Here is a 27,244-nt window from a genome sequence, read left to right on the forward strand (position 1 = left end):
AGACATCAACCGTATTAATGGAAAAGAATCTTGGACCTGGAAGTTCCTGCTACATGGACTGGCCAGTTGCATGGATTATGCCTCTAGGCAATCTACATTAACTGCTAATCTTCATTCCTGAATGATAAATGGGTTGTGTTTCCATTTGAATCCAACAATAAAATGAAGGTGCTTTGTTACTGTTTTCAAAATATACATAATTTTGATTATATAACAACCACAACATCAACAACAATAGATTTTCCTGCTTCTTGGCAGGGAGTTGGACTAGATGGGCCATGAGGTCTCTTCCAACTCAACCTGCCTCTACTAACGGCTCAAGGTGGAGTGCAGCAAATTCAAAACATAGCAACATAAAATACACACAACAAAATACATAGATCAAAACACACAATTATGAAAAACATATACCAAAACACAGGGTACAGAAATCACAATACAGCAGCAAGATAATGGAAATCCACAACTCATGATTCAGAATTGTCTGTCTGCGTAGATCTGGCTGATGATAGTTGGGTCTTAAATTCTGATATCTCATTCAACTGCAGATCTCTTCCATTAGTTACTAGATTTTTAAAATGTTAGATATCTGTTTTATCGTGTAATTTATTGTTCTTGGCTAAAATGTGTCATCTTAATAAGAGCATGACATTTTGCTCATGTTGCTCATTCTTTTCAATTTCACAGCATGGTCAATGACTGTATAGTATTGCATTATTTTCAGTGTGGAGGAAAAATGGGGCTTCCATCAGTCTAATAGTTGCATAATATTCTGTGTTCTCTAGGTATCTTTTTAACGATGCTGAAGTAAAACCATTTGATTCTGCTCAACTGGCTTCTGAATGTTTTGGTGGAGAAATGACAGTGAGTTGAATCTGCTTCTTTTTTGAATAATAATACTTAAAAGGGAAGAATAAAATTAATGGGCATGAAATATGGTGGCTCCCTTCAGTAGTATCCTTATTTACAATGTATCCTTATTTTTGTTCTTTTTTCCAGACAAAAACATATGATTCTGTCACTGACAAATTTATGGATTTCTCTTTTGAAAAGGTAAGTTCATTTTGTCTGTTGATATCCAAAAAGAATTTTTCTCATTTTCTCCTTTTCCGTTTTGAAATGATGTTGGTATATATCTATATTTTAATTCTTCCCAGACACATAGTGCATACATGCTGTTTTATAAACGGATGGAACCAGAAGAAGAAAATGGCAAAGAATACAAATTTGATGTTTCATCTGAACTGTTAGAGGTATGCATTAGAGGTCGTTTAAACAACAGCATACAAGTGTATGAATTCTTGTTCAAATTATCTTTATCATTTGTACTGATTTTTTAAAAGGCTTTGTCAAATGTGGCAAGAACAGCTTTTTGTCCCTTCTTCCCTTGTTGTTACTTCCCATAGCTTCCAAAAAAGAGAAGAATTAGGGAAGGGCATGGGAGGTGGAAGGGTGTCAGACTTGCTTACAGTAACGTATCTTAGGATGCAAACCTGTGTGTTTGGTTTTGAAATAGATAGGTGTACCAGTAATATGGAAGAGGTAAAGCTAGGAGAAACATATGATTTGTTTGCCAAGCAAACCCAAGAATATTGTCAAGCAAACTCAAAGGGGGGAAATATCCTAAGATCCCCCTTTTCTTGATTAAGTTGAGACTAGCTAGCATGAGCTTTATGGGTAGCTAAGAACTTGAATCTATAATAATAATAATAATAATAATAATAACAACAACAACAACAACAAACAACAACAATATTGGGAATAATATTCAACAGCCAGCAGAGTGTCTTCTGTGGACTCATCTTGTTGTGTTTCAAATAATAATAATAATAATAATAATAATAATAATAATAATAATATACCGTATCTACTTGAGTATAAGCTGTCCCAAGTATTAACCGAGGCACCTAATTTTACCACAAAAAAATGGAAAAACGTATTGACTTGAGTATAAGCCAAGGGTGGGAAATGCAGCAGCTACTGGTACATTTCAAAATTAAAAATAGATCCCAATAAAATTACATTCATTGAGGCATCAGTAGGTTAAATGCTTTTGAATATTTACATAAAACTGTAATTTAAGATAAGACTGTCCATCTCTGATTAAACCATTATTCTAACGTTCTCCAATATAAATGTACTTACACATCCTTCCAGGAATAGTAAAGAGAGTAAAATAATAAATGCTATAAAAATAATAATAGAGTAAAATAATACATGTAATAATAATAATAAATAGAATAAATTAATATATGTAATAAAAATTATAAAAGAGTAAAATAATTCAAAATAATAACTGTACTAATAATAATAAATACATAATAAATACATAATAAATAAATAATAAATAAGTTGTGCCCTGCAAATTTTCAAGACAAACTTGTATGAAAGTTTATGATCTTTCAGATAGCCTGTATGTAAGCCATATGGAGTTTTGTAGGTCATAATCTATATTTTTGAACTGTCTGTAAAGGAATGAACTTGTAGCCAGTGAAACTATATTGTAACAAGGGAGCTACTGTATATGCTCTTTGTAACAATTCCTTGTCAACAACCTTGCTGCAACATTGTGGACTAGCTGAGGTTTCCAAAAACTATTTACAGTAACTAATGGAATGTAACTCATTATGACCACATGACTTTCAGTCAAGAAATGGACACAGTTGACCTCTACCTTTGAAATACATTAATGCATTTCTAGCTACTGCTGAAACCTATAAATCAGACCTGCAGCTGGGAAAAATCTGCCAGCTGCAAAAGGCCACCTTATTGGGAACTGCATGCATTATTCGCCGATACATCACACAGTCCTAGACACTTGGGAAGTGTCCGACGTGTGATCCAATACAACAGCCAGCAAGAGTGTCTGCTGTGGACTCATCTTGTTGTGTTTCAAATAATAAATAGAGTAAAACAACAAATGTAATAATAATAGAGTAAATTAATAAATGAAATAATAATAATAATATTATTAATAATAAAAAGTAATGGAAATGTAATAAAAATAGTAATAAGAGAGTAAAATAATAAAAACTTTGATTCAAGTATAAGGCGAGGGAGCCTTTTTCAGCCTAAAAAAGGGGCTGAAAAACTTGGCTTATACTCAAGTATATACAGTAAGTAACCAGATGTTGAACTTGCCACCAACCTACACAGCAGTTAACCAATTGATAAATTTCAGGTGCTTCTTAATGGAAAGCTGTAGTCCCGTCCTCCCCCTTTCAATTTTATAGGGCCCCAAAAGAAGAAAGAAGCTTTATATTTGATTTTCCATTTTTCTCTTTAGTGGATATGGCATGATAACATGCAGTTTCTTCAGGACAAGAATATTTTTGAGCATACATATTTTGGGTAAGTAGGGGTTTTTTTTGGTTTGGTTTTAGGATGTTGTTTTATCAAGTATTATCCAGATTTTTAAAAATGATTCTAACTATATAACTCTGTGTCTCTAGATTCATGTGGCAGTTGTGTAGTAGCATCCCCAGCACATTACCAGATCCAAAAGCAGTTTCTTTAATGACAGCCAAGGTAAAAAAGAAGAAGATTAAAAACAACTACTACTAATATTTCAGTGTGTGTTTTGGCTACACAGTGACTTTCAATTTTTGTCTTACAGTTAAGCACTTCTTTTGTCCTAGAAACATTTATTCATTCAAAAGAAAAGGTACGTTTTTCTGCATCTGTTTAAAAACTTAGTCTCATTTATATCATGTCTGCATATTGACTTTATTCTCACCGGTATCCAGGAAAGGCACATAATAAAGGGTCCTTCTCCAGTTCATTCCTGATTTTCCACTCTTGATAAAGCCTTTCTCTTTCTCAAATTGCCATATTCTTTGGGGTGATGCTTTCTTTTATTATTTTTTTCTGAAAAGTTATTGTCACTGTTTCAACTCCCTTTTCACACTTTTCATCATTTGGGGACAGGGTGGAAGAGTACTTTTTGTGAGGTTGTTCTTGCATAATCTCTCTTTATTAACCAAAATTCTCAAAATCTTATGCTTCAATTGCAATTTTCCATTCTCTTTAGCCCACAATGCTTCAGTGGATCGAACTGTTAACCAAACAGTTTAACAACAGTCAAGCTGCTTGTGAGGTAAGACAGAAACAAATATTTTATTGAGATTTATTTAGGTTTTATTTTTGTATGCAGTGTCTCTTTATATTGTTGCAGCTTTTGTCTTTATTGATTAAATCAGCAATAGATAATGTGAAGAAATATAATGTGCAGATTTGATAAATGTGGATATGAATGAAAGGAATGAATGAATGAGACCTAATAATTTTGGACACACTATTGTAAAGATTAAGGCCTCAAATTACTAAACGATTATCTACCTGCTTGATGAATTGTAATTAAAATCTGCTAATGAGAACTGAAATGGTTGACCTTCCCTAGTAAACTGTGATAAGAACTGTTGATATTGCTGATTTGATTAACTTTTTGGGGGAAAATAACGTGTTTACATTACCAGAGAGTCAATGAAATGTTTAGAAGATTCCTTACGTTAAGAAGTCAACACAAGACTCCTTACGTTTACCAACACCAATTAAGGAGAGTCATCATCTGTCCAGGAACTGATATGAAGCCAGGATGTTTCAGTCTGGAAAAATATCTATCAATCATTTACAAATTTGGAACAACATCAGCAAGAAATATTGCTATATAAGAGACCTTATTACAATTCCAAAAATGTGGCAGAGCTGAGGAGTCTTGCCCACCCGCCAGTCTTCTCCTTGGGAAGGAGAGAGATGGTGTATTTGTAGGGTGACAGACAGCTGTGCTGTTCACCCACCACTCTGCTCCATGGGAATGAAAGACGTGATGTACCTTTGGAGAGTGTCATATCTGCTATGGGAAAACAGGGTTCTGGTCACTTGCTCTTTTTCTCAAGGAAAGAGAAAGGAGTGTGATTTTGGAGCTATGAGTCATTTTGCAGGGCGACAGGTCTGCAATGAAACGCAATCTGGTCACTATCCCCTTTTCAGGTTGGAAGGAATGGGTTTTGAAAGTTTTGGAACTGTGCTTTGGCAGGTTGCAGGGAAGTAGGGTCTGGCCAAAATGCAGGTGTTTTTCACAGCGGAAGAATAGAGAAATTGTAATATTTGTATGCATGAGGATGAATGAATGTGTATGGGTAATTCAAATGGGTAATTCAAATGGGTAATAAAAAGGTAATCCCCCTTTGTTTATTTATTAGCCAATGTAACTGTAGGTTGTTTGTGGATTCAGTATAGTTACATAGAATCTGTACCTCTCTATGTCCAATGTTGTTATATGTGTAAGTTCTGATAACCTTTCTCTTACTGAAAAAATGCAATAAAAAGAAGCTATGCCTTAAAGTTATTGAAAAGTCATTCATAACAAGAATGCCACAATTAATTTCGTTAAAACATGTATCCCATTCCTTCAGAGCTTGCTGATCTCCATCTTTTTGGAAGGAAGTACTTTAATTGTGATACAATACACTAAAAGGATACATGCTTTTGAACTGTGGTGTTAGAGGAAAGTTCTGAGAGTGCCTTGGACCGCCAGGAGATCCAACCAGTCCATACTTCAGGAAATAAAACCCGACTGCTCATTGGAGGGAAGGATATTAGAGGCAAAGATGAAGTACTTTGGCCACACCATGAGAAGAAAGGAAAGCTTAGAGAAGACAATGATGCTGGGGAAAATGGAAGGAAAAAGGAAGACAGGCTGACCAAGGGCGAGATGGATGGGTGGCATCCTTGAAGTGACTGGATTGACCTTGAAGGAGCTGGGGGTGGTGATGGCCAACAGGGAGCTCTGGCGTGGGCTGGTCCATGGGGTCACGAAGAGTCGGAAACAACTGAATGAATGAACAACAACAAACACACTGAAAGGAAGTGGATTTTGATAAACATACTGGTTGGGCAAAGCACTTGTAGGAGTTAGCAGCTGATACATCTGAATGAGAAATACTTGAAAGCTGCAATCATATGGATATACTGTAGTAATTTTCCATTGCAGGAATGTTCTCCATTTAGTAGTGTCTCTCAGTTTTGTGTAAGAGCAATATTATTGCATCAGTATGTCTTATTATTTCCTGTGGTTAGTCTTGTTTTCTGAGCCAAAACCAAGGGTGTGTTGCATCAGTCTCCAAGCAGATAGCTTGGACTAGAGTGTGTCATAATGAGAAAGCAAGAGCAGACAAATCCTGTTGCAAAAAATATGTAGTGTTTGATGTTTGAGTCTAAATTTAGAGTGCAGAGGGACTAGGATACCTTTAAAGCAAGAAAATCCCATTAAAACAATGTACCATGAAGAGTACTATATAAGTTTCGTGTCTGACAGAAACCTTGTTCTTATCTCAGGCTATTAGGGAAAGATATACCTTGATTCATTGTACCTTTGTTGTAAAATCTGACATAATTGCCATAATTGCAAGAAAGATAATTAATTGCTGAATTGCTTTAAGACTTTTGCTGATTTTCTTAGTTAGAGGCAATTACATGCAGCGTGATTTCGTTAAATGGAGCAGTATTGAAAGGGTACCTGTGACTAATAAAGTGTGAACAATGTCTGATTTATTTTTGCAGTGGTTTCTGGACCGTATGGCTGACGATGATTGGTGGCCCATGCAGATTCTAATAAAATGTCCCAATCAGATTGTAAGACAGGTAAGAGAGAAGGAGCCTGATATGTGACAGGTATTTCTTTGGTGTTATTCAGGAGTAAATATCCCTGCATGTGGCCACTGTTTCTGTTCCCTCTCTTTCTTCATTTCCAGTGACCACAGGCTTTGGGCCCTGTGCTCTTCATCCATTTGCAAGCTGTTACATTCATGTAGTGAGTTTTAGCTGGTTAAATTCTAGATTCTACATTGCACTCCCTCAGTTGCCCAGCTGATTTTTTGGACACAAGCCTGTGCTTTGATGAAAATTAAATCAATGTGCAATGAAACCACATGATGATGGCAATGCCTTATTTTTCTGTAGACTTCAGGCATCACCAGGCAACTTAGGAAGATGTTGGGCAACTTCCATCCCTACACTTCTGATGCAACTGGATGTTATATCGTATCAACTCCAGATTTTGTACTTGCATGATTAGGGAACGTGTGAGAGCACTGCTACTTAAACTACTTCTTGGCAGGAGGTTGGACTGGATGGCCCACGAGGTCATCTTCCAACTCTATGATTCTATGTGGGTCTCAACTTCAATTTTGTTCACAGTGCTCTTTGGATGTAGGTGAACTACAACTCCCCCAAATAAAGGTGAATTTTCCCCAAAGACCTCCAGTATTTTTTGCTGAACATGGAGGCTCTGTGTGCTAAGTCTTGTCCAATTCCATCTTTGGTGGAATTTAGGATGCTCATCATTTGCAGGTGAACTATACATCCCAGTACCTACAACTCCAAAAAGTCCACGCCAATGCCCCTCAAAACCCACCAGTATTCAAATTTGGACATATTGGATATGCATGTTGAGTTTGATCCAGATCAATCGTTGTTTGAGTCCATAGTGCACACTGGATGTAGGTGAACTGCAACTCCTATAAATCCCTCCAAAGACCTCTCCAGTATCTTTTGTATGTTCGTGGGAGTTCTGTGTGTCAAGTTAGTTCCAGACCCATCGTTGGTGGAGTTCAGAGTGCTCTTAAATTGTATAGAACCCAGTACCTACAATTCCTATAAATCATGGTGAATTCTCCCCAAATCTTTCTACTATGTTCAGTTGCTGATCAATTCCTCTGTTTTCTGTGTGCCATAGAAAAGAATAGGAAAGGGTTAAGGGAGAGGCAGTGGATGGGGTCATGCAAATTCCACACCAGTTGAGAGATTCAGAAATACTGGGATGTCTGTGGTGGAGGAAACACATAAAATCTAGGATGAATTTGTCCCCATATGAAAACCTTCACTTGGGTGGTGGGCAGTATGTGTTGGTGGAGGACACTGGCACGGTTCTTGTACATGTTAATGGCAGTGTCATTGGAGGGAGGGCCTTTGGTGTCTCCCGAGTAGTTGGAGCTGTAGCTGTTTGTGGAGGTGGAAGCCCAGCCACACACACACATACATATTTTCTATAGATAGATTGACACACACACTCAAGATCAGATAAAAATTTCCATTGCCAAAAAAAGGTCCAAAGTGGGAAAATGTAAGAAGCCCTGGATTAGAATAATGGGGGAGCCAAAACCTCTCCATATTGTGGTATTTTGAGCCATAATTGGCTAAAAAAACCTTCTCTTAGTGACCTAGGGCTTTCAGGAAGGCTTTGAATGCTGCAAAATAGGGCCAGACTTTCTTTTGCCCTGACATAGAGATACCTACAAGGGGTTACAGAAACACATCACTTTTCGTTGGCTCAAACTGGCCTGAAATTTCCCTCATTCAAAGGGAGGGGACAGTATGAATACAAGGAAAATCTGAAGCTTTCTGCTGAGACTATATAGAGTCAATAAACATAAGTGGTGACTCAATGCTGAGTGGAGAGAGTCATCAGCCACAGCGGATGCTATTTCTTAGTGATGGATGGTATTCATGACAAAGTGAATGAAAAATAGGAATTGCTCTTTGAGAATTGGCCAGCAATTAGAAATCAGCAGCCTGAACAAAGAATGGTGAAACTAGTGGCAGAAAGGGATTATAAAAGAAGGTCGCTGTTGTGTGCTGCATTGCTTAGGTAATTGTTAACACCAGGTTATGATGAACCGTGTCCAATTCTGGGCACCACAATTGAAGGGAGATGTTGACAAGCTGGAATGTGTCTAGGGGAGGGCAACCAAAATGATCAAGGGTCTGGAGAACAAGCTACTTCCTATGAGGAGCAGCTTAAAGAGCTGGCCATGTTTAGCCTGCAGAAGAGACGGCTGAGAGGAGACATGATGAGGGCCATGTATAAATATGTGAGGAGAAGTCATAGGGAGAAGGGAGCAAGCTTGTTTTCTGCTTCTCTGGAGACCAGGATGCAGTACAATGGCTTCAAATGACAGGAAAAGAGAGTCCATCTCAACATTAGGAAGAACTTCCTGACTGTGAGAGCTGTTCAGCAGTGGAACTCTCTGCCCCAGAGTGTGGCATAGGCTCCTTCTTTGGAGGCTTTTAAGCAGAGGCTGGATGGCCATCTGCCGGGCATGCTTTGAATGTGATTTTCCTTCTTCTTGACAGGGGATTGGATTGGATGGTGCATGAGGTCTCTTCCAACTCAATGACTCTATGAAATCTTTAATTTTCCAAATAATGGCATTCCTTTGTCATCTGGTGCTTTGTGCTATAAAAATGATTTTAAAAAGGAGAACAGACCACAGAGAATAGCCATAGACAGCTTTCAAGTGGCCATTTTAATGCTACTTTAATGTGCTATTTTTGTGCGTGTATGTTGTGTGTGCCTGTTTTTGAACATGAGTTTGCTATGTGAATATTTTCTGGATTTTTAAGAATATATGGCAAACATCTTAGATGGACCTCTACAAAGTTAATTATGTGAACTGTCTCAGATACGTAATATTAAAGCAATACATCATTTTTTAAATCATGACTGAATTTGTGACCAAGTAGTCTTATAGCATTGGTAAAACCCTGTTAAAGCATATCTGTATTTCCTCAATCAAATCGGCATACTGGTTGATTTGCTTTACAGATGTTCCAACGGTTGTGTATTCACGTGATCCAGCGACTGAGGCCAGTTCACGCTCACCTTTACCTGCAGCCTGGAATAGAAGACTGGTAAATCATTTGGCAAAACCACCTCTTAGTATATCGCCTTCCTGAGAAAACCTTATGAGATTTATGGGGTCTCTATAAGTCAGCAAGAAACCTGAAAGCTCATGTAAACAAAACAAAACAAAATATTTGCACCTGATAACTATTTTTAAGCCATGGTGGCACAATGGGTTTAAACCCTTGTGCTGGCTGAACTGCTGAACTGAAGATCGGCCGTTCAAAAACAAGATGGGGTGAGCTGAAATCTGTCAGCTCCAGCTTCTCATGCAGGGACATGAGAGAAACCTCTCACAGGATGGTAACACATCTGGGTGTCCCCTGGGCAATGTTTCTGCAGATAGCCAATTCTCTCATACCAGAAGCAACTTGTAGTTTCTCAAGTCGCTTCCGACACAATTAAAAAAAATACAATTTCCAAATTCTTATATCTATTTCAAAGGCTTGTTCTTCGTGCTCAGCATTGTAAACTTTTGTGAAGGGTTTTATTTTATTTTTGCCCTTAACAATTCCCATTTGTGAATAATGTTTGGAGGTCAAAATTGACACATCTTTAGTGTTAATTCTTATTTTGCAGTACGCAACTTTCAGAAGATTTATTTTTCCTTTAAACTTGTCTTCTGCCTGAAATCCCAGGATTTAATCCAACCTAAATATTCATAACACGGCACTATAAAAGTGCATCTATATACTGTAGAATATACGAATGCATCTATATACAGTTCGACACCACTTAATCTTCCATGGAACTCTCTGCCCCGGAGTATGGTGGAGGCTCCTTCTTTGGAAGCTTTTAAACAGAGGCTGGATGGCCATCTGTAAGGGGTGCTTTGAATGCAATTTTTTTGCTCCTTGGCAGAGGGCTGGACTGGATGGCCCATGAGGTCTCTTCCAACTCTATGATTCTATGGACACATGGGGCTTGTAGTTTTACAAGGTCTTTGACCTGCTCTGCCAAAGAGTGCTAGTGCCTCACCAAACTACAGCCATGGCAGTTAAAGTAGTGTCAAAACTGCATTAATTTTACAGTGTAGATGCACTCTTAGTTGTTACACATAGTATGAAAAGTAGGCAGGAACATTTTTTAAGTTGAAAGGTGTTCCCTTCGCTAGTTATGACATAATTTGTTTGGGGCATTGTAAAAATGGCCTATTTCTGAATGCCCATCCCTTCCAGAAGAAAAGGGAACACATGTATTGTCGAAGGATTTCATGGCTGGAATCACTAGATTCTTGAGGGTTTTTTCGGGCTATATGGTCATGTTCTAGAGGCATTTTCTCCTGACGTTTCGCCTGCATCTATGGCAAGCATCCTCAGAGGTAGTGAGGTCTGTTGGAATTAGGAAACATTCACACCTAGCTCCAGCAGAGAAGAGCTCTTTGGCCCACCCCAGTCATTCCACAAATATATAAACCCATTTTCCTAATTCCAACAGATCTCGCTACCTCTGAGGATGCTTGCCATAGATGCAGGCGAAACGTCAGGAGAAAATGCCTCTAGAACATGGCCATATAGCCCGAAAAACCCACAAGAACCTAAAGGGAACACAATTTGTCCTAATGGCTTCTCCCTGGGACTGCATGGTGCAGGAAGATGTTCTTTCCTTCTTTTACATCATGATTAGCAAATAACGTGCCTCTGGAATCAGTGGCAGATGGGAACTTTGCAATGGAGATCACCTTCTTGCAAACAGCTGCTGATTTTGAGTGCCAGAGACATCAGAACAGTCTTTAGTGAGACTTATTTGCTTGCACTGGCCTTAATATGCACTGACATGTGCTTTCAGTTCGGATGACATGGACGGTCCCGTGGAAGATATTGGTAGCCGCTCCTGTGTAACTCGCTTCGTGAAGACCCTGTTGTCAATTATGGAACACGGTGTTAAACCTCACAGTAAACATCTCACGGAATACTTTGCCTTTCTTTATGAATTTGCCAAAATGGGAGAAGAGGAGGTGAGCGTGATTGTGGTTGTTTCACTTCTGTAAGGGTTCTGCAGCTTTTATGTGGGTTTATTTAGCATGAGCTACTAGGATCCAATGATTAGGATCTTTGTAAACATTTGAGGGTTGGGTTTTTTTGTATTTTTGTGTTTGTTGTAAAGCTGCCTTGTGACATGAGTGTGAAAAACAAAGAAATAAACAAACTATATTGCTAATTCTTTTTTTAATCGTCCTTTTTCCAGAGCCAGTTTTTGCTTTCACTGCAAGCAATATCAACAATGGTCCATTTCTACATGGGAACCAAAGGACCTGAAAATGTAAGTCTCCAAAAACTTTGAGTGGAAACATCTGTTTTTCAGATGAATAAACATTTTACTTTCCTTTATTTTGCATTTATGATCAATCCGTTGCTCTTAAAATGACTGAAATAACCCTACTGATTGAATTTTTTAAAACCCCACATTGTGCCTAAATGTGCTTAAGTTGACAGTGAAGTAGATTTAGTTTTTATGAAGAGGCAATGTGTTTGAAAGACATACGAACTATCTGTGTTGACTCTTATCCTGAGATATTTATCCATTAGAGTAGTGGCAGGTATATCGTGTTCGCTATCTATTCCGTGAGATCCAAGAGATTCCTTGAGAAATTGAACAGGAAATTAATATGCAGTTTAGCTCACTGCCGACATCTTAGATTTGAAACATTGAGGCATTTCTTAGGAACTGCGGTGGCGCAGTGGGTTAAACCCTTGTGCTGCTGAACTGCTGACCGGAAGGTTGGCTGAAGTGAAAGTCAGCAGTTCGAATGAGCGAAACAGGGTGAGCTCCCATCTGTCAGCTCCAGTTTCTGCCAACCTAGCAGTTCGAAAACATGCAAATGTGAGTAGATAAATAGGTGCCACTTCGGCCAGAAAAGGCAAAGAGACGCTCCAAGCAATCTTGCTTGGCCACACAACCAGGAGGTGACAACAAGTCTCGGTGGTGGCCAGGGGAGCATTTGCACAGTTAAAGCTTGTGCACCAGATGCACCTATACCTTGGGAAGTCTGACTTGGCCATGGTAGCCCACGCTCTTGTTACATCCCATATAGACTACTACAGCGCTCTCTATGTGGGGTTGCCTTTGAAGACTGTCTGGAAGCTTCAAATGGTCCAATGGGCAGCAACCAGATTGTTAACAGGAGTGGCACTCAGGGAGCATACAACTCCTTTGTTGCATCAGCTCCACTGGCTGCCTGTCTGCTAACAGGCACAATTCAAAGTACTGGCTTTAGCCTATAAAGCCCTAAACAGTTTTGGCCCAATTTACTTGTCCGAACGCATCTCCCCTCATGAACCCTCCAGGACTTTAAGATCATCTGGGGAGGCCCTGCTCTCATTCCCGCCTTTGTCACAAGTATGGCTGGCGGGGACGAGAGACAGGGCCTTCTCAATGGTGGCCCCTCGGCTATGGAATGCCCTTCCTAAGGATATTAGATCGGCCCCCTCCCTTCTAACATTTTGAAAGAGAGTCAAGACTTGGCTCTTTGAGCAGACATTTCCAAATACAGTGTAACAGACATAGGAAAATTGAATGGTTGGATTTATGAATGGACAATGTTTTTTAATAGGAGACTCTAATGTTCATGTTTTTACTGATTTTATTATGGTTTTATTATTCAATGGTTTCATTGTATTGATACTGCATTTTATGGTCTTGGTACCAACTGAAAACCGTCCCGAGTCACCTGTGTGCTGAGAGGGACGGTATATAAATATAGTAAATAAATAAACAGGCTCCTTGGCTTGAAAATGGAGGAAAGCACCTCCCCAGAGCCAGACATGAGCACTGCCTCCAGAAGCCGGAAGTGAAAGGAGAAGCTTCTGCCTTTATTTGTCTTTGTGTGTCTCATTGTATATGATTTTAAAGGCATTGAATGTTTCCGTAAGTATGTAAATGCTGTAATTCACTCTGAATCCCCTAGGGGAGAAGGACAGAATATAAATAAATATTATTATTATTATTATTATTATTATTATTATTATATCAGTTACAAAGATTTTCCTGAGATTAGCAGGCTTGAAATGCAGTGCTTTAAATGCCTGTATTGCTTATTTGAAAAGTGCAAGACTATCTTGAGCGTTTAGTATTCAGGCATCTTCTCATTCAATCAGTATTGTAGTTCAGTCCTGTATGCAAAGTAATTTAACTGAATGTTGTAACACTTAGCCTTTATAGTTTGCACTTTCCTAACAATTTTGGAGCATTCCACATAAATTTAACTTGGCTTGTCCCTGTGGGTTGATATTAATGTCCCTATATTGCTCCTTCTTCAGCAGAGTGGCTTATCAGAATGCTCCAGATGTGTATACAGTATTTATTAGATTTAGTGTGTGCACCTGAGTCCTTCACCATTTATATAATTTGCTCTAATGTTTATAGAAATAGAAAGGAAAGATCTCATTGAGAATTATGGGTTTTTCCCCCCCTGCTTGTCTTTTAGCCGCAAGTTGAAGTGTTATCAGAGGAAGAAGGAGAGGAGGAAGAGGAGGAGGAAGACATTCTGTCTTTGGCAGAAGAAAAATACAGGCCTGCTGCCCTTGAGAAAATGATTGCTCTAATAGCACTTCTTGTTGAACAGTCTCGCTCAGAGAGGTAAGCCTCATTGACAGCTGCCGTGACCTTTTCTTGTTTTCTTTTTGTGACCCATATAAGTGCGGTCGATGCACTTGATGCTGTAGGAGCCATCATCTGAATTGAAGTCCATCTTCTTTATGTGAGACACCACAAATAATGAACTAGCTGATCACAGTAATGTGGAAATGCCAGAAAGTGCTACTAATTAAGCTTGACACTACTAAACTTCAGGACTAATTATTTGACTTTGATTAGGAAGCTTCCTATTACAACATGTATTTTTCCCTTGGTGGAGGCATTAGTAAGAATTACCAGGCAGCATGCTGATAAGGAAACCAAGCACTTGTCTCTCTTTGGGCTAAAAGTAAACAGAAGCTGTCATAACTTCATATCACCCTCCTACTTCTTCCCCATTTTAAAACCTCATCATGTCCTTTTTCTTTGGATTTTGAATTGACAACATTCCTTGCTTGTTTTTCCATCTATGGACAAATGGCAGTCCAAGAATCAATGTAATTCTTGACATTTGTCAGTTCGACAGATTTCTTAAATGTGTAACTTTTATGAGAGAATAAAAGTAATGGGAAAGGAATTCATGGTTTTTCTAGCATCGTTGAATGCTGAAATGAATGCATCTATGTTCTTTGTGTGTTTTAGGCATTTAACTTTGTCCCAGAATGACATGGCAGCATTAACAGGAGGCAAGGTAGTATACCTTGATATGAAGATGTACTACTGATTTTTACAGCACACTTAAAAAAACACCTGCTATAGTAACACCTTTGGATTTGTTGCAGGGTTTTCCTTTCTTGTTTCAACATATCCGTGATGGAATCAACATCAGGCAGACCTGCAATCTTATTTTCAGCCTTTGTCGGTACAATAACAGACTTGCAGAACATGTAAGTACTGTATATACTCGAGTATAAGCTGAGTTTTCCAGGCTTTTTTTAAAGCTGAAAAAGCCCCCCTCACCTTATACTCGAGTCAAAGTTGATTATTATTATACTCTGTTATTATTATTACGTTTATTACATTTACATTATTATACTCTATTATTATTGTTTACATTATTTTACTCTTATTATTTTTATTACAATTATTATTTTATTGTTATTACATTTATTATTTTCACTCTTATTATTTTTATTACCTCTATTATTTTACTCTATTTTTATTATTACATTATTATTATTATTATTATTTATTACATTTTTATTATTACTTATATACATGTAAGTACTGTATATACTTGAGTATAAGCTGAGTTTTCCAGGCCTTGTCCCCCTCGGCTTATACTTGAGTCAAAGTTGATTATTATTATACTCTGTTATTATTATTATTATTATTATTATTATTATTATTATATTACATTTACATTATTATACTCTATTATTATTATGTTTACATTATTTTACTATTATTATTTTTATTACAATTATTATCATTTCTATTATTACATTTATTATTATTATATTTATTATTTTATTATTGTTATTACGTTTATTATTTTACTCTATTATTTTTATCACATTTATTATTTTACTCTGTTATTATTATCACATTTACATTATTTTACTCTTATCATTTTTATTACATCTGTTATTTTACTCTATTTTTGTTATTATTACATTTATATTTTTAATTCTCTTTATTATTCTTGGAAGATACGTAAGCACATTTACATTGAAGAAGGTTAGAATAATGGTTTAATCTCAGGGGTGGTCAGTTTTGTCTTAAATTACATTTTATGTAAATATTCAAAAACATTTAACCTATTGATTCCTCAGTTAATACAATTTTATTGGTATCTATTTTTATTTTGAAATTTACCAGTAGATGCTGAATTTCCCACCCTCGGCTTATACTCAAGTCAATATGTTTTCCTAGTTTTTTGCGGTAAAATTAGATGCCTCGTCTTATATTTGGGCTGGCTTGTACTCTAGTATATACGTTATCTCTGTCAATTGTTTCTGTTTATCCTGAACTAACTGGAAGACTTACAGGACAGTTTTATATAATATACTTTTTTCTCTCTCTCTTACAGATTGTATCAATGCTTTTCACTTCTATAGCCAAGTTGACTCCTGAGGTATGAAGGGTAGATACTGATAGCTATTAAGACATTCACTACTGTTTAAAATTGTTAAAGTGAATGTTCTCCCCTAATGTAATTATTGCACATAAAATAGAATTATGCCTTGGTTTTGTGTCTCAACTTGTGAGTGTGCAATTACTATATTTAGCTGCTGCATTTCCCCGAGGTCATTGTTTTTGTTTTGATGACAGATCTGTCTGATCTTTTCTGTCACATGTGTTTTAATCATGTTTTATTTAAGCTGAGAGTGGGGGTGTCATTAAAGGAACTTCTCTACATTGTTCCGTCACTCAAAGTTTCTGGAATATCAGGAATGATGAATTAACCTCCTCAAGTAACAGCCCTACTTGCAAAATTATTTTTGTAATATTATATCTATTCTTGTATTTCAAAGCTGGGCCTTTTGTGCCTTCTGACACTTCTTTACTTCCTTCTATGTAACTTCGGTCCGCCAAGTGTTTTGGAATTCAATTCCCAGAAATCCCAACCATTTTACTAGCTGTTAGACCACTTTGAGTCCTCCCAGGGGTGAGAAAGGCAGTATATAAATACTGTAAATAAAATAAATAAAATGAGGAATTGTGGAAGTTGACGTCTACAACACCTGGAGAGCTAAAGTTTGCCAATGCCTGATGCAATCTATAGCTATGGGGAAAGTGTTAGTAGGGGAAACCTGCCCACCTTGGCTTCACTGGAGGGGTCTCAAATAAGAGATACTGTACCTCTTGTTTCTACTTTCTTTCCACCCGGTATATTGTTGTATTGTCTTTTTATAAACGATTGGCTGCATTTAATTAGCCTTGTGCCGAGTATGAAGGCATGGTGCAGCTATTGACTGAAAAAGGTTATACATCAAGTGGATTAATGAGATCACAATCTGGCTAAAGACCACTGCAGTAGAGTATATGTCCTTCATTAACTCTCAAGGTGCTTTGTGCTAGCTGCAAAACATAGATTTGTGTGCTTTGGTTTAGATAAAATTAATCCTAGATTGAAATTGTCCTTTCATGACATATGACATCTATTTATGTTGTTGTTGTTTTGCACACTACAGGCAGCCAACCCTTTTTTCAAGTTGTTGACCATGCTTATGGAATTTGCTGGCGGGCCTCCGGGAATGCCACCCTTTGCTTCTTACATTCTTCAAAGGATATGGGAGGTAAAGTATGCAGAGCTTAAACAGAGATTGAATCTCTGGGCCCTTCCTCATCTTGCTCAGAAAGCTACTGAAAGATAAGGAACGTCACGACTGGGTTAAGTTTCCTCGTTCCTCATAAGACTCAGGAAATTGAATCCTAGAGTTGGAAGAGTTCACAAGGGCCATTCAGTTCGACATCCTGGCATAAAAGGAACACACAATCAAAGCACCTCGAGCAGATAGCTATTTTTGAAGACATCTTTGAGGATTTAAACTGTCCTTTCTGTTTGGTTAGACCACACCTGGAATATTGTGTCCAATTCTGGGCACCACAATTCAAGAGAGATATTGACAAGCTGGAATGTGTCCAGAGGAGGGCGATTAAAATGATCAAGAGTATGGAGAACAAGTCCTATGAGGAGTGGCTTAAGGAGCTGGGCATGTTTAGCCTGAAGAAGAGAAGACTGAGAGGAGATATGATAGCCATGTATAAATGTGTGAGGGAGGAGGGAGCAAGCTTGTTTTCTGCTTCCTTGGAGACTAGGACACAATGGAACAATTGTGAGCCGTTCAGCAGTGGAACTCTCTGCCCTGGAGTGTGGTGGAGGCTCCTTCTTTGGAAGCTTTTAAACAGAGGCTGGATGGCCATCTGTCAGGGGTGATTTGAATGCAATATTCCTGCTTCTTGGCAGAATGGGGTCGGACTCGATGGCCCATGAGGTCTCTTCCAACTCTTTGATTCTATGACATGTCAGAGATTAAAACTGAAAAGGTGTAAGGGCTGCTTCTCAGCACCCCATAGTATGTCTGGTTCAATTCTGTCAGCCCTCTGCCTTTCGGTTCAACAAAAAAAATTCTTCAAGCTGTTTATTTTGGTCGGGCATTCTTGTTGTGCAGCAAGCGGATCTTAGCCACATCCTATGCACAAGACTGACAGATAAGAGTAGAAGTGAACAAAAAATCTTTACTCTTAATAGCAGGGATTAAATACAAACTTGCAATGTTGCGTACAAAAAACACTGCAAAGAACTTACATATTTATTTATTTATTTACAGATTTTATATTCTGCCCTTCTCACCCCGCAGGGGACTCAGGGCGGATTACAGTGTACACATATATGGCCATTTATTCAATGCCAATTTTGACATACAACATATACAGACATAGACAGAGGCTATTTAACTTTTTCTGGCCTCCAGGGGAGCTGTCGCTTTCATTGTCCATCTGTGACACTGATGAAGTACTTCCGCATTCCCCGCATGCTTTTGCTGGAGTCTTTTTTATGGCCTCATAAATTAGTTAATTTAGCCTCGCCACACTTTAAGGTGGTACCTTATTTTCCTACTTGACAGATGCAACTGTCTTTCGGGTTGCAAAGGTCGACAACAGGCTACACAATTGGTTGGAAACCCACTCCAACCCGGTCTGGCTTCGAACTCATGACCTTTTGGTCAGAGTGATCTTAATGCAGCTGACACTCAGCCAGCTGCGCAACAATCCCGGTACATAGTCTTTGTACGTAACACAAAATAAGGCATCTTCATCTTAAGTCAAATGAGAAAGCAAAACATAAACCTTGAGCAAACAGCTATTCCACCATAGCCTCCTTCAGAGCAGCATAACAGCTTCTCTCCAACCTGCTCCTCAGAGCAGAGCCTTTGAGCATAGATCTCCTCAGAGAAAAAGCTCTCCAGAACTGGATTCTAAAAAACCTATATAGTTATACCCTATTGGATGCAGTCCAAGATTGCTGGTTGACCTACATTACCAGCTGCACATAATAAATACCATCATAAGGCTTTTCTTCAACACACACACACACACACACACACACACACACTTGGTTCTGCTACAACTTACTGTAACAATTCTTGCCTACTGGAGTGTTTTGTACATTCATGACTGTCCAGAGAATTAATTGGATTGTATGCATGTGCTGAGATAGTAAATGCGCAATGTTAAATGCAAGCTTGTATACTGGGTGTGATGTGTCTGTTTGCAGCCTTGTATGCCATTTGCAGTGTTCTGTCTCACGGTCATGTTCTCAGCACATTGGAAGTCTTCAGGTTGATTTACCCCGAGCAACATTTTTCATTTTCTCAATATTTTAAAAAGGTAATCGAATACAACCCTTCTCAGTGCCTGGATTGGTTAGCCGTGCAGACACCTCGAAATAAGCTTGCCCACAGTTGGGTGTTGCAGAATATGGAGAACTGGGTCGAACGCTTTCTTTTGGCTCATAATTACCCAAGAGTGAGAACCTGTAAGTGTTTAAAAATTTTTTTTATTTTCTGTTTTGAACATCTTCTGGATATTTTTATGGTGGTGGGTATTTTAGACAACAAGGAGTCTAGAGCAGGCATGGGCAAACTTCGGCCCTCCAGGTTTTTTGGACTTCAACTTGCACAATTCCTAACAGCTGATAAGCTGGTAGGAATTGTACAAGTTGAAGACCAAAATTATTATTATTATTATTATTATTATTATTATTATTATTAGTCTAGTCATGTCTGACTCTGGGAGGTGGTGCTCATTTCTATTTCAAGGCCGAAGAGCCAGGATTGTCTGTAGATAACTTCAAGGTCATGTGGCCAGTTTGACTGCATGGAGCGCTGTTACCTTCCCGAAGCGGTATCTATTGATCTACTCACATTTGCATGTTTTTGAACTGCTAGGTTGGAAGAAGCTGGGTCTAACATCAGGAGCTCACCCTGCTCCCTGGATTCGAACTGCTAACCTTTTGGTCAGCAAGTTCAGCAGCTCAGTGGGGGATGGGGGGGCAGTATTTAATAATAGAAGCAGTATTTAAAAATTCCCAGTTAAAACCAAAATTAAAACACCTGTAGCCTGATGTTTGTCCTCGCCTGCTCTAGAGTCTATTTACCTTATCTTAGAGACCAAAGTGGGCAAAATGATGTTTAAATATCCATGTCAGCATTATCTGAAAATATGAGGTCAAGAGCCCTAGAACAATGTCTGCCATTGGGTTTGTGTGTCCTATTGTAGTACAATACATACTGGCTTATTTTTTGTTCTTGACTGGAATATATATATAGTGAAGAGAGTTCAGTTTTAAGCTTTTACAAGCTTTTGATGAAGACACTTAGCAGAAATGGCAGGAAGGATAACTTTTATTGAGTCCTGCTAATGTTTACAATCTATCCTGTTGAGTTGCCTGCAATAACTGTATTAGACAAATGCTTTAAAGTATGTTTATTTCTTATTGTTGAGTTAATAGGTTATTGTTTAATATATGCATATTTTGTATGGTCTTTTATTTAATGTTGTAAGCCACTTTGGGTCCTGTTTAGGGAGAAAAGCGGGATAATAAATAAAGATTTATTATTATATTAAGAACATTGAGCTCTTAACCAAGCACAAGAAGCTGGGACTAGCAAATGAATTCCCTGACAGCTTCCATAGATTAGAAGACATCAGAGAGCATGGCACCTTCCCCTAATATCAGGTGTCTATCCAAAGTCCTGCATAGAGCTTCTCAGATCTAAATGTGACTTAATTCCTTTATTTTCCTTATGTAAGGGAGCAAAGGACTCTCTGCCATAGTTTACAGGTGTTTTTTTCATATTGAGTTTGGGAGATGGTGCCTCTTTGGGATAGACCACATTGAATTCAAGGGTCAGATGTATCACCTTTCCAGCAGAATAATTATTTATTTATTTATTTATTTATTATTCAAATTTATATGCTGCCACTCCCCTGGGGCTCGGAGCGGCTTACAAGAACAGGCTAAAATCTAACACAATTTAAAAACAATTTAAAACAATTTAAAAACAGCAATATCAAAGGCCTGTCGAAACAGATATGTCTTACATGCCCTGCACAATGCAGATCCATCACACCAGTTTATTGACTTGCATTTTTAATCTGTTGCAGCTGCAGCCTACCTTCTGGTCTCCCTTATTCCAAGCAATTCATTCCGTCAGATGTTCCGATCTACCCGCTCGCTGCACATCCCGACTCGGGACCTTCCCCTTAGTCCAGACACAACGGTCGTCCTTCACCAGGTCTATAACGTACTCCTTGGGCTCCTCTCGCGAGCGAAGCTCTACGTCGATGCTGCTGTTCACGGGACTACGAAGCTGGTGCCCTATTTCAGCTTTATGACTTACTGCTTGATTTCCAAAACTGAGAAACTCATGTTTTCTACCTACTTCATGGATTTGTGGAACCTTTTCCAGCCTAAGCTCTCTGAGCCCGCCATTGCCACCAACCACAACAAGCAGGCCTTGCTCTCTTTCTGGTACAATGTCTGTGTCGACTGCCCCGAGAATGTACGCCTTATAGTGCAGAACCCCGTGGTGACCAAGAACATTGCCTTCAATTACATCCTGGCGGACCATGACGACCAGGATGTGGTGCTTTTTAACCGGGGGATGCTGCCCGCCTACTACGGCATTCTGCGGCTTTGCTGTGAGCAGTCCCCTGCATTCACCCGGCAGCTGGCTTCTCATCAGAATATCCAGTGGGCCTTCAAGAATCTCACCCCACATGCCAGCCAGTACCCTGGGGTGAGTCTGTTCATACTAAAGAATTCAGCTTTTGTAAATGTAACTGGATGGGGCTTAACAAATGAAGGGTTCAGAATTCTTGACTGGTTTTATTTTTTGAATAAATGGTTGAGGGCGATGGATCAGAATCAATCCCCTCCAAACGGAAGGGAAGGCATTGTTATCTCTGGTCTCTTTACTCTGCATTGGCCCCTAAAACAGGCATGGGCAAACTTCACCTCTCCAGATGTTTTGGACTTCAACTCCCACAATTCCTAACAGTGCCTATTAGGAATTGTGGGAGTTGAAGTCCAAAACACGTGGAGGGTCGAAGTTTGCCCATGCCTGACCTAAAAGCAAAGTTGTGATACCGTTGCACTCCAAGGCTGGGAGCCACCTGTGTACTTAACACACACTCCAGTCCAAGGTAAAATAGCAAAGCAGTTTATTGAAGAATAAATATGAAAAACAATTCAGCAAAATAGCATAAGAAACCAAATTCCGAATATCAGGGCCAATCCACAGAAATCAAAGTGCAGGAGTAGCATCAAAAACCAGGAATATAAAAGCAGAATAAACCCACAACATGAGATTCAGGCACAGTCATAGAATCATAGAGTTGGAAGAGACCTCATGGGCCATCCAGTCCAACTCCCTGCCAAGAAGCAGGAATATTGCATTCAAATCACCCCTGACAGATGGCCATCCAGCCTCTGTTTAAAAGCTTCCAAAAAAGGAGCCTCCACCACATTCCAGGGCAGAGAGTTCCGCTGCTGAATGGCTCTCACAGTCAGGAAGTTCTTCCTCATGTTCAGATGGAATCTCCTCTCTTGTAGTTTGAAGCCATTGTTTCGTTTCCTAGTCTCCAAGGAAGCAGAAAACAAGCTTGCTCCCTCCTCCCTGTGGCTTCCTCTCACATATTTATACATGGCTATCATATCTCCTCTCAGCCTTCTCTTCTTCAGGCTAAACATGCCCAGCTCCTTAAGCCGCTCCTCATAGGGCTTGTTCTCCAGACCCTTGATCATTTTAGTCGCCCTCCTCTGGACACATTCCAGCTTGTCAATATCTCTCTTGAATTGTGGTGCCCAGAATTGGACACAATATTCCAGGTGTGGTCTAACCAAAGCGGAATAGAGGGGTAGCATGACTTCCCTAGATCTAGACACTAGGCTCCTATTGATACAGGCCAAAATCCCATTGGCTTATTTTGCCGCCACATCACATTGTTGGCTCAAGTCTTCAAAATATGGAATCATAAGACATGAACAAAAGGGAACATGGAACTAGAAATCCCTTGACTTGACAATAGATCTATACTCAAACACCAACATTGCCTGGACTGATGGACCCATCTACTGGGCTAGCTAATATAGAGAGAAAATCATGCCTTATCCCCTGGGAAACTGATAAGGACTTCTTGGCTAATGGGTGTCTTGACCTTTATAAACTCTATGAAGCTCTATGTTGATGAAAAGTAAATTTCCTATCTAACTGCTCATTAGTCTGTCCACCTGGACTTTCATATTCATCCTCTGAATATGAAAATCTGTTTCTGACCTTGCTTCCCTAGCAAACTGCCTTTCAGGAATGTGGCCTTCAGACACAGCTCATTTTCAGGGCTTAAAATCTCTTGCTGTCTCCAGACCCAGAATCTCCAGAGAGATCAGGTGCAGGTATAATCAAAGGCTGGACTACAATAGATACATGCATGAGTACCTGTTGACCTACAATGAGCTCATGAATGTATTTATTTATTTACTGCATTTCTATATCACTCTCTCTCACCCCAAGGGGAACTCAGAGTGGTAAACAACATGGTAAATTCAGTGCCACCAGTAAACATTTATTTATTTTATTTATTTATCATGTCAGGAGCAAGCCAACAGTTGTATTGCATTTTTAAACAAACAAACAAACACAACACAAAGTTTACAAGCTTGGTAGTTGATTAAATGTCCTTTGACCAGTAGCTGGCCACTTGGAGTGCCTCTGGTGTTGCCGCAATAAGGTCCTCCCTTGTGCATGTGGCAGGGCTCAGGTTGCATCGCAGCAGATGGTCTGTAGTTTGCTCTTCTCCACACTCGCATGTCGTGGATTCCACTTTGTAGCTCCATTTCTTAAGGTTGGCTCTGCATCTCGTGGTGCCAGAGCGCGGTCTGTTCAGCGCCTTCCAAGTCGCCCAGTTTTCTTTGTGCCCAGGGGGGAATCTCTCATTTGGTATCAGCCATTGGTTGAGGTTCTGGGTTTGAGCCTTCCACTTTTGGACTCTTGCTTGCTGAGGTGTTCCAGCGAGTGTCTCTGTAGATCTTACAAAAAGATCTTACCAGTAAACATACAAAAGCAATATATAACATTAATTAAAAACAACAACATGTAAATATCAAACACTGTCCATAAAAACATTATAACACAAAACATAAAAGCATTTCATATGGTTTTCTTAGGTGAGGAATACTCAAGAGGTGGCTTTACTGAAACCTCTGTCCAAGTACTACTTAGTTGTTTAGCTTCTGAGATATAGTTAGAGGACTACATTTGACTTTTTGAACTCCAGTTATTGATGACTGGTTTAAAACTGTCAGGGCTCTTCCAGTTCCAGAGTGGCTATTCAAAATCCCAGTCTTCAGTAATCTGACCAGTTTGGTCCAATTTGATTGTTTCTGTCTCTCAAAGTTGTGTATTACATCAGTAGGATGAGGATTGAGTCCTGGTTCAGGGAAGTTTGCATAGTGAATGCCGGCAGGATGTGTCTCTATCTCCTGTTTCATGAAATGCATCCTTTATACAAACATTTATCTGTAAGTATTATGAAGTGAGATGCTTGCTGCAGCCTGATGTATGTTTTGTTTATTTAGGCAGTGGAAGAGCTATTTAACCTCATGCAACTGTTTGTGGCTCAGAGGCCAGATATGAGAGAGGAGGAACTGGAGGACATTAAGCAATTCAAGAAAACTACAATAAGTTGTTATCTTCGTTGCTTAGATGGACGGTCATGCTGGACTACTTTAATAAGGTACTCCATTTTTGAAATATTGATGTACAATAAATGTGATGGTTCATACAATTGGGAATACCAGGAAATGTGATGCTTTTCTGAGCTTTTCTTGCGTTATTGAATACTATGCACTGACAGAAATAAATATATGGAAAGTAAGGATTGCTATTATATCTGCAACTAGTGCATTTTTTGTCATCATCTAAATCAGGGGAAGCTATAGTTTTTTCATATGAAGTTTCTGATGGAAAGGGCACTTAGGACACCTGCCTCCATGTTTTATGGGAACTATCTGTGATGGTATCCATTTTACTCTTAAGTCATTTCTCTTAATCCTAACTCATGTAGTCCTAACTAATGTAGGATCAAAACGGGAATCAGTACATAAGTAAATTCCATTTTTCAGTGTACTTATTGTAGTCGAAGATATCAGAAGTCTTTATATTTATCTTTAACCCTCTCACTGAGGGACAATTTGGACTAGGATTTAGCACAGTTGGTTAATCACCAGGAGCAATAGATCTTTCCCAACCAAAACGTTGGCAGTTTGAGCCCAGGTTGGGGTGAGCACCCGACCTTTAGCCTAGCTTACTGTTCACCTAAGCACTTCGAAAACAGCTGAGACTATGAGTAGAGAAATTAGGCACCACTTAAGAGAGGAGGTATTTTACGGCACTATAAAAAAGCCAGCTATCAAAGAACAGGAGGGAAGTCTCATCATCATAGAGGATGGAGTGACAGCACCCTCCTCTGGACGGAATCAAGCATAACCTCCAGGAAGCCAAAGTTGGAAAAATGCAGACACATACCTCTATCTGTCTGTCTAATGGCACTGAATGTTTGCCATGTATGTGTTCTGTGATCCGCCCCGAGTCCCCTTCGGGTTGAGAATGGCGGAATGTAAATGCTATAAATAAATAAATAAATTTCTGCTTTTTATAAATTGAAAAATCCAACATTTTGATTTTTTAATGCATTTTCCTTCCAACTCATACATTGGTTGTAATAATGTGCTCCTCATAGAATGTAATCATGTGATTATTGCAAGTTCAAAAAAAGTAGTGTTTTTGGCAACTCCCAAACTGCATTATTTTATAAAAGGGAACACTTTATGTTTTATCACACGTGCACACAGAGGAAAAGATGTCCTTTGCCTTTAAAAATGTTCTTCTTGCCTACAATGCTAAGATTTTCCCCACAGGTGTATAATGTCAACATTTTTTTAGATAGCAGATATGATTTGAATACTTTTTCTTCCTCACATGGGCCATTGAACACTCTCAATTATTACTGGAAAGATCACACCATTTTTTCCTATTTATGTGTGTTTGTGATAAAAGTTTCTGTCTGAATAATCCCCAATCTCTGGAGTGTGCACAGCAACAATCCACAATGCATTGCCTTAGAAACCTCATACAGTATGAATTGCTTTTTGCATGCCTAAGAATGATTACACTGGCCAACACACATTATGGTGCCTCAGATATTAGCCCTCTTTCTGGGTTTATTTGGCCAGCTGGTCCAAAAATGACACCAGTTTTCCCATATCAGCTCTAATTTTTAAGATACAGAACATATGCCATCTAGAAGTCACCACTTGCTTGCTCATAGAAAACTATGATAATCATATCTAAGAAACTAGAGTGGATGCAGTCTATCCAATATAGTTTTCTGAATCAGCGTCCCAAATAACCCCAGGAACAGGCCTAAAAATCAAAACCCCAAGAAATCATTTTTGTTTGGGCTGTGTTCTTATTCATCTATATAAATAAAAATGTAATGTTCATTTGTGGGATTAACAGAACTCAAAAACCAGTGGGCCAATTGACACCTAACACACACCTAACAACCCAATGTATGTCCTTCACATATAAAAAAATTGATTTTGTGATTTGGGAGTTGTAGTTGCTGGGATTTACAGTTCACCTACAATCAAAGAGCATTCTGAACTCCACTAATTATGGCATTGAACCAAACGTGGCATACGGGACTCTCATAACCAACAGAAAACACTAGAAGGGTTTGGTGGGGATTGACCTTGAGTTTGGGAGTTGTAGTTCACCTACATCCAGAGAGCATTGTGGACTCAAACAATGATGGATCTGAACCAAACTTGGCACAAATATTCCATATGCCCAAATATGAACACAAATGGAGTTTGGGGAAAATAGATCTCGACATTTAGGATTTGTAGTTACTGGGATTTATAGTTCACCTACAATCAAAGAGCATTCTGAATCCCACAAACGACAGAATTGG

At 38.8% G+C, this 27,244-nt stretch overlaps 1 protein-coding gene across 1 annotated transcript in view; it reads left to right on the plus strand.

The window, feature by feature from the left end:
- USP34 (ubiquitin specific peptidase 34) overlaps positions 1 to 27,244 on the plus strand; it is a 180,741-nt gene that overhangs the window by 132,886 nt on the left and 20,611 nt on the right. The window contains exons 51-69 of the mRNA XM_067462788.1: positions 786 to 864; positions 1,000 to 1,053; positions 1,158 to 1,253; positions 3,287 to 3,351; positions 3,453 to 3,528; positions 3,617 to 3,664; positions 4,031 to 4,096; positions 6,562 to 6,642; positions 9,605 to 9,690; positions 11,471 to 11,639; positions 11,870 to 11,944; positions 14,109 to 14,260; positions 14,900 to 14,948; positions 15,040 to 15,144; positions 16,290 to 16,334; positions 17,395 to 17,499; positions 19,595 to 19,742; positions 21,374 to 22,008; positions 24,846 to 25,003. Of these exons, the coding sequence (XP_067318889.1) occupies positions 786 to 864; positions 1,000 to 1,053; positions 1,158 to 1,253; positions 3,287 to 3,351; positions 3,453 to 3,528; positions 3,617 to 3,664; positions 4,031 to 4,096; positions 6,562 to 6,642; positions 9,605 to 9,690; positions 11,471 to 11,639; positions 11,870 to 11,944; positions 14,109 to 14,260; positions 14,900 to 14,948; positions 15,040 to 15,144; positions 16,290 to 16,334; positions 17,395 to 17,499; positions 19,595 to 19,742; positions 21,374 to 22,008; positions 24,846 to 25,003 (2,292 nt within the window). The remainder of the gene's footprint in view (positions 1 to 785; positions 865 to 999; positions 1,054 to 1,157; positions 1,254 to 3,286; positions 3,352 to 3,452; positions 3,529 to 3,616; positions 3,665 to 4,030; positions 4,097 to 6,561; positions 6,643 to 9,604; positions 9,691 to 11,470; positions 11,640 to 11,869; positions 11,945 to 14,108; positions 14,261 to 14,899; positions 14,949 to 15,039; positions 15,145 to 16,289; positions 16,335 to 17,394; positions 17,500 to 19,594; positions 19,743 to 21,373; positions 22,009 to 24,845; positions 25,004 to 27,244) is intronic.

Source organism: Anolis sagrei, chromosome 1, assembly GCF_037176765.1.
Source record: "Anolis sagrei isolate rAnoSag1 chromosome 1, rAnoSag1.mat, whole genome shotgun sequence".
Classification (NCBI taxonomy): domain Eukaryota; kingdom Metazoa; phylum Chordata; class Lepidosauria; order Squamata; family Dactyloidae; genus Anolis; species Anolis sagrei.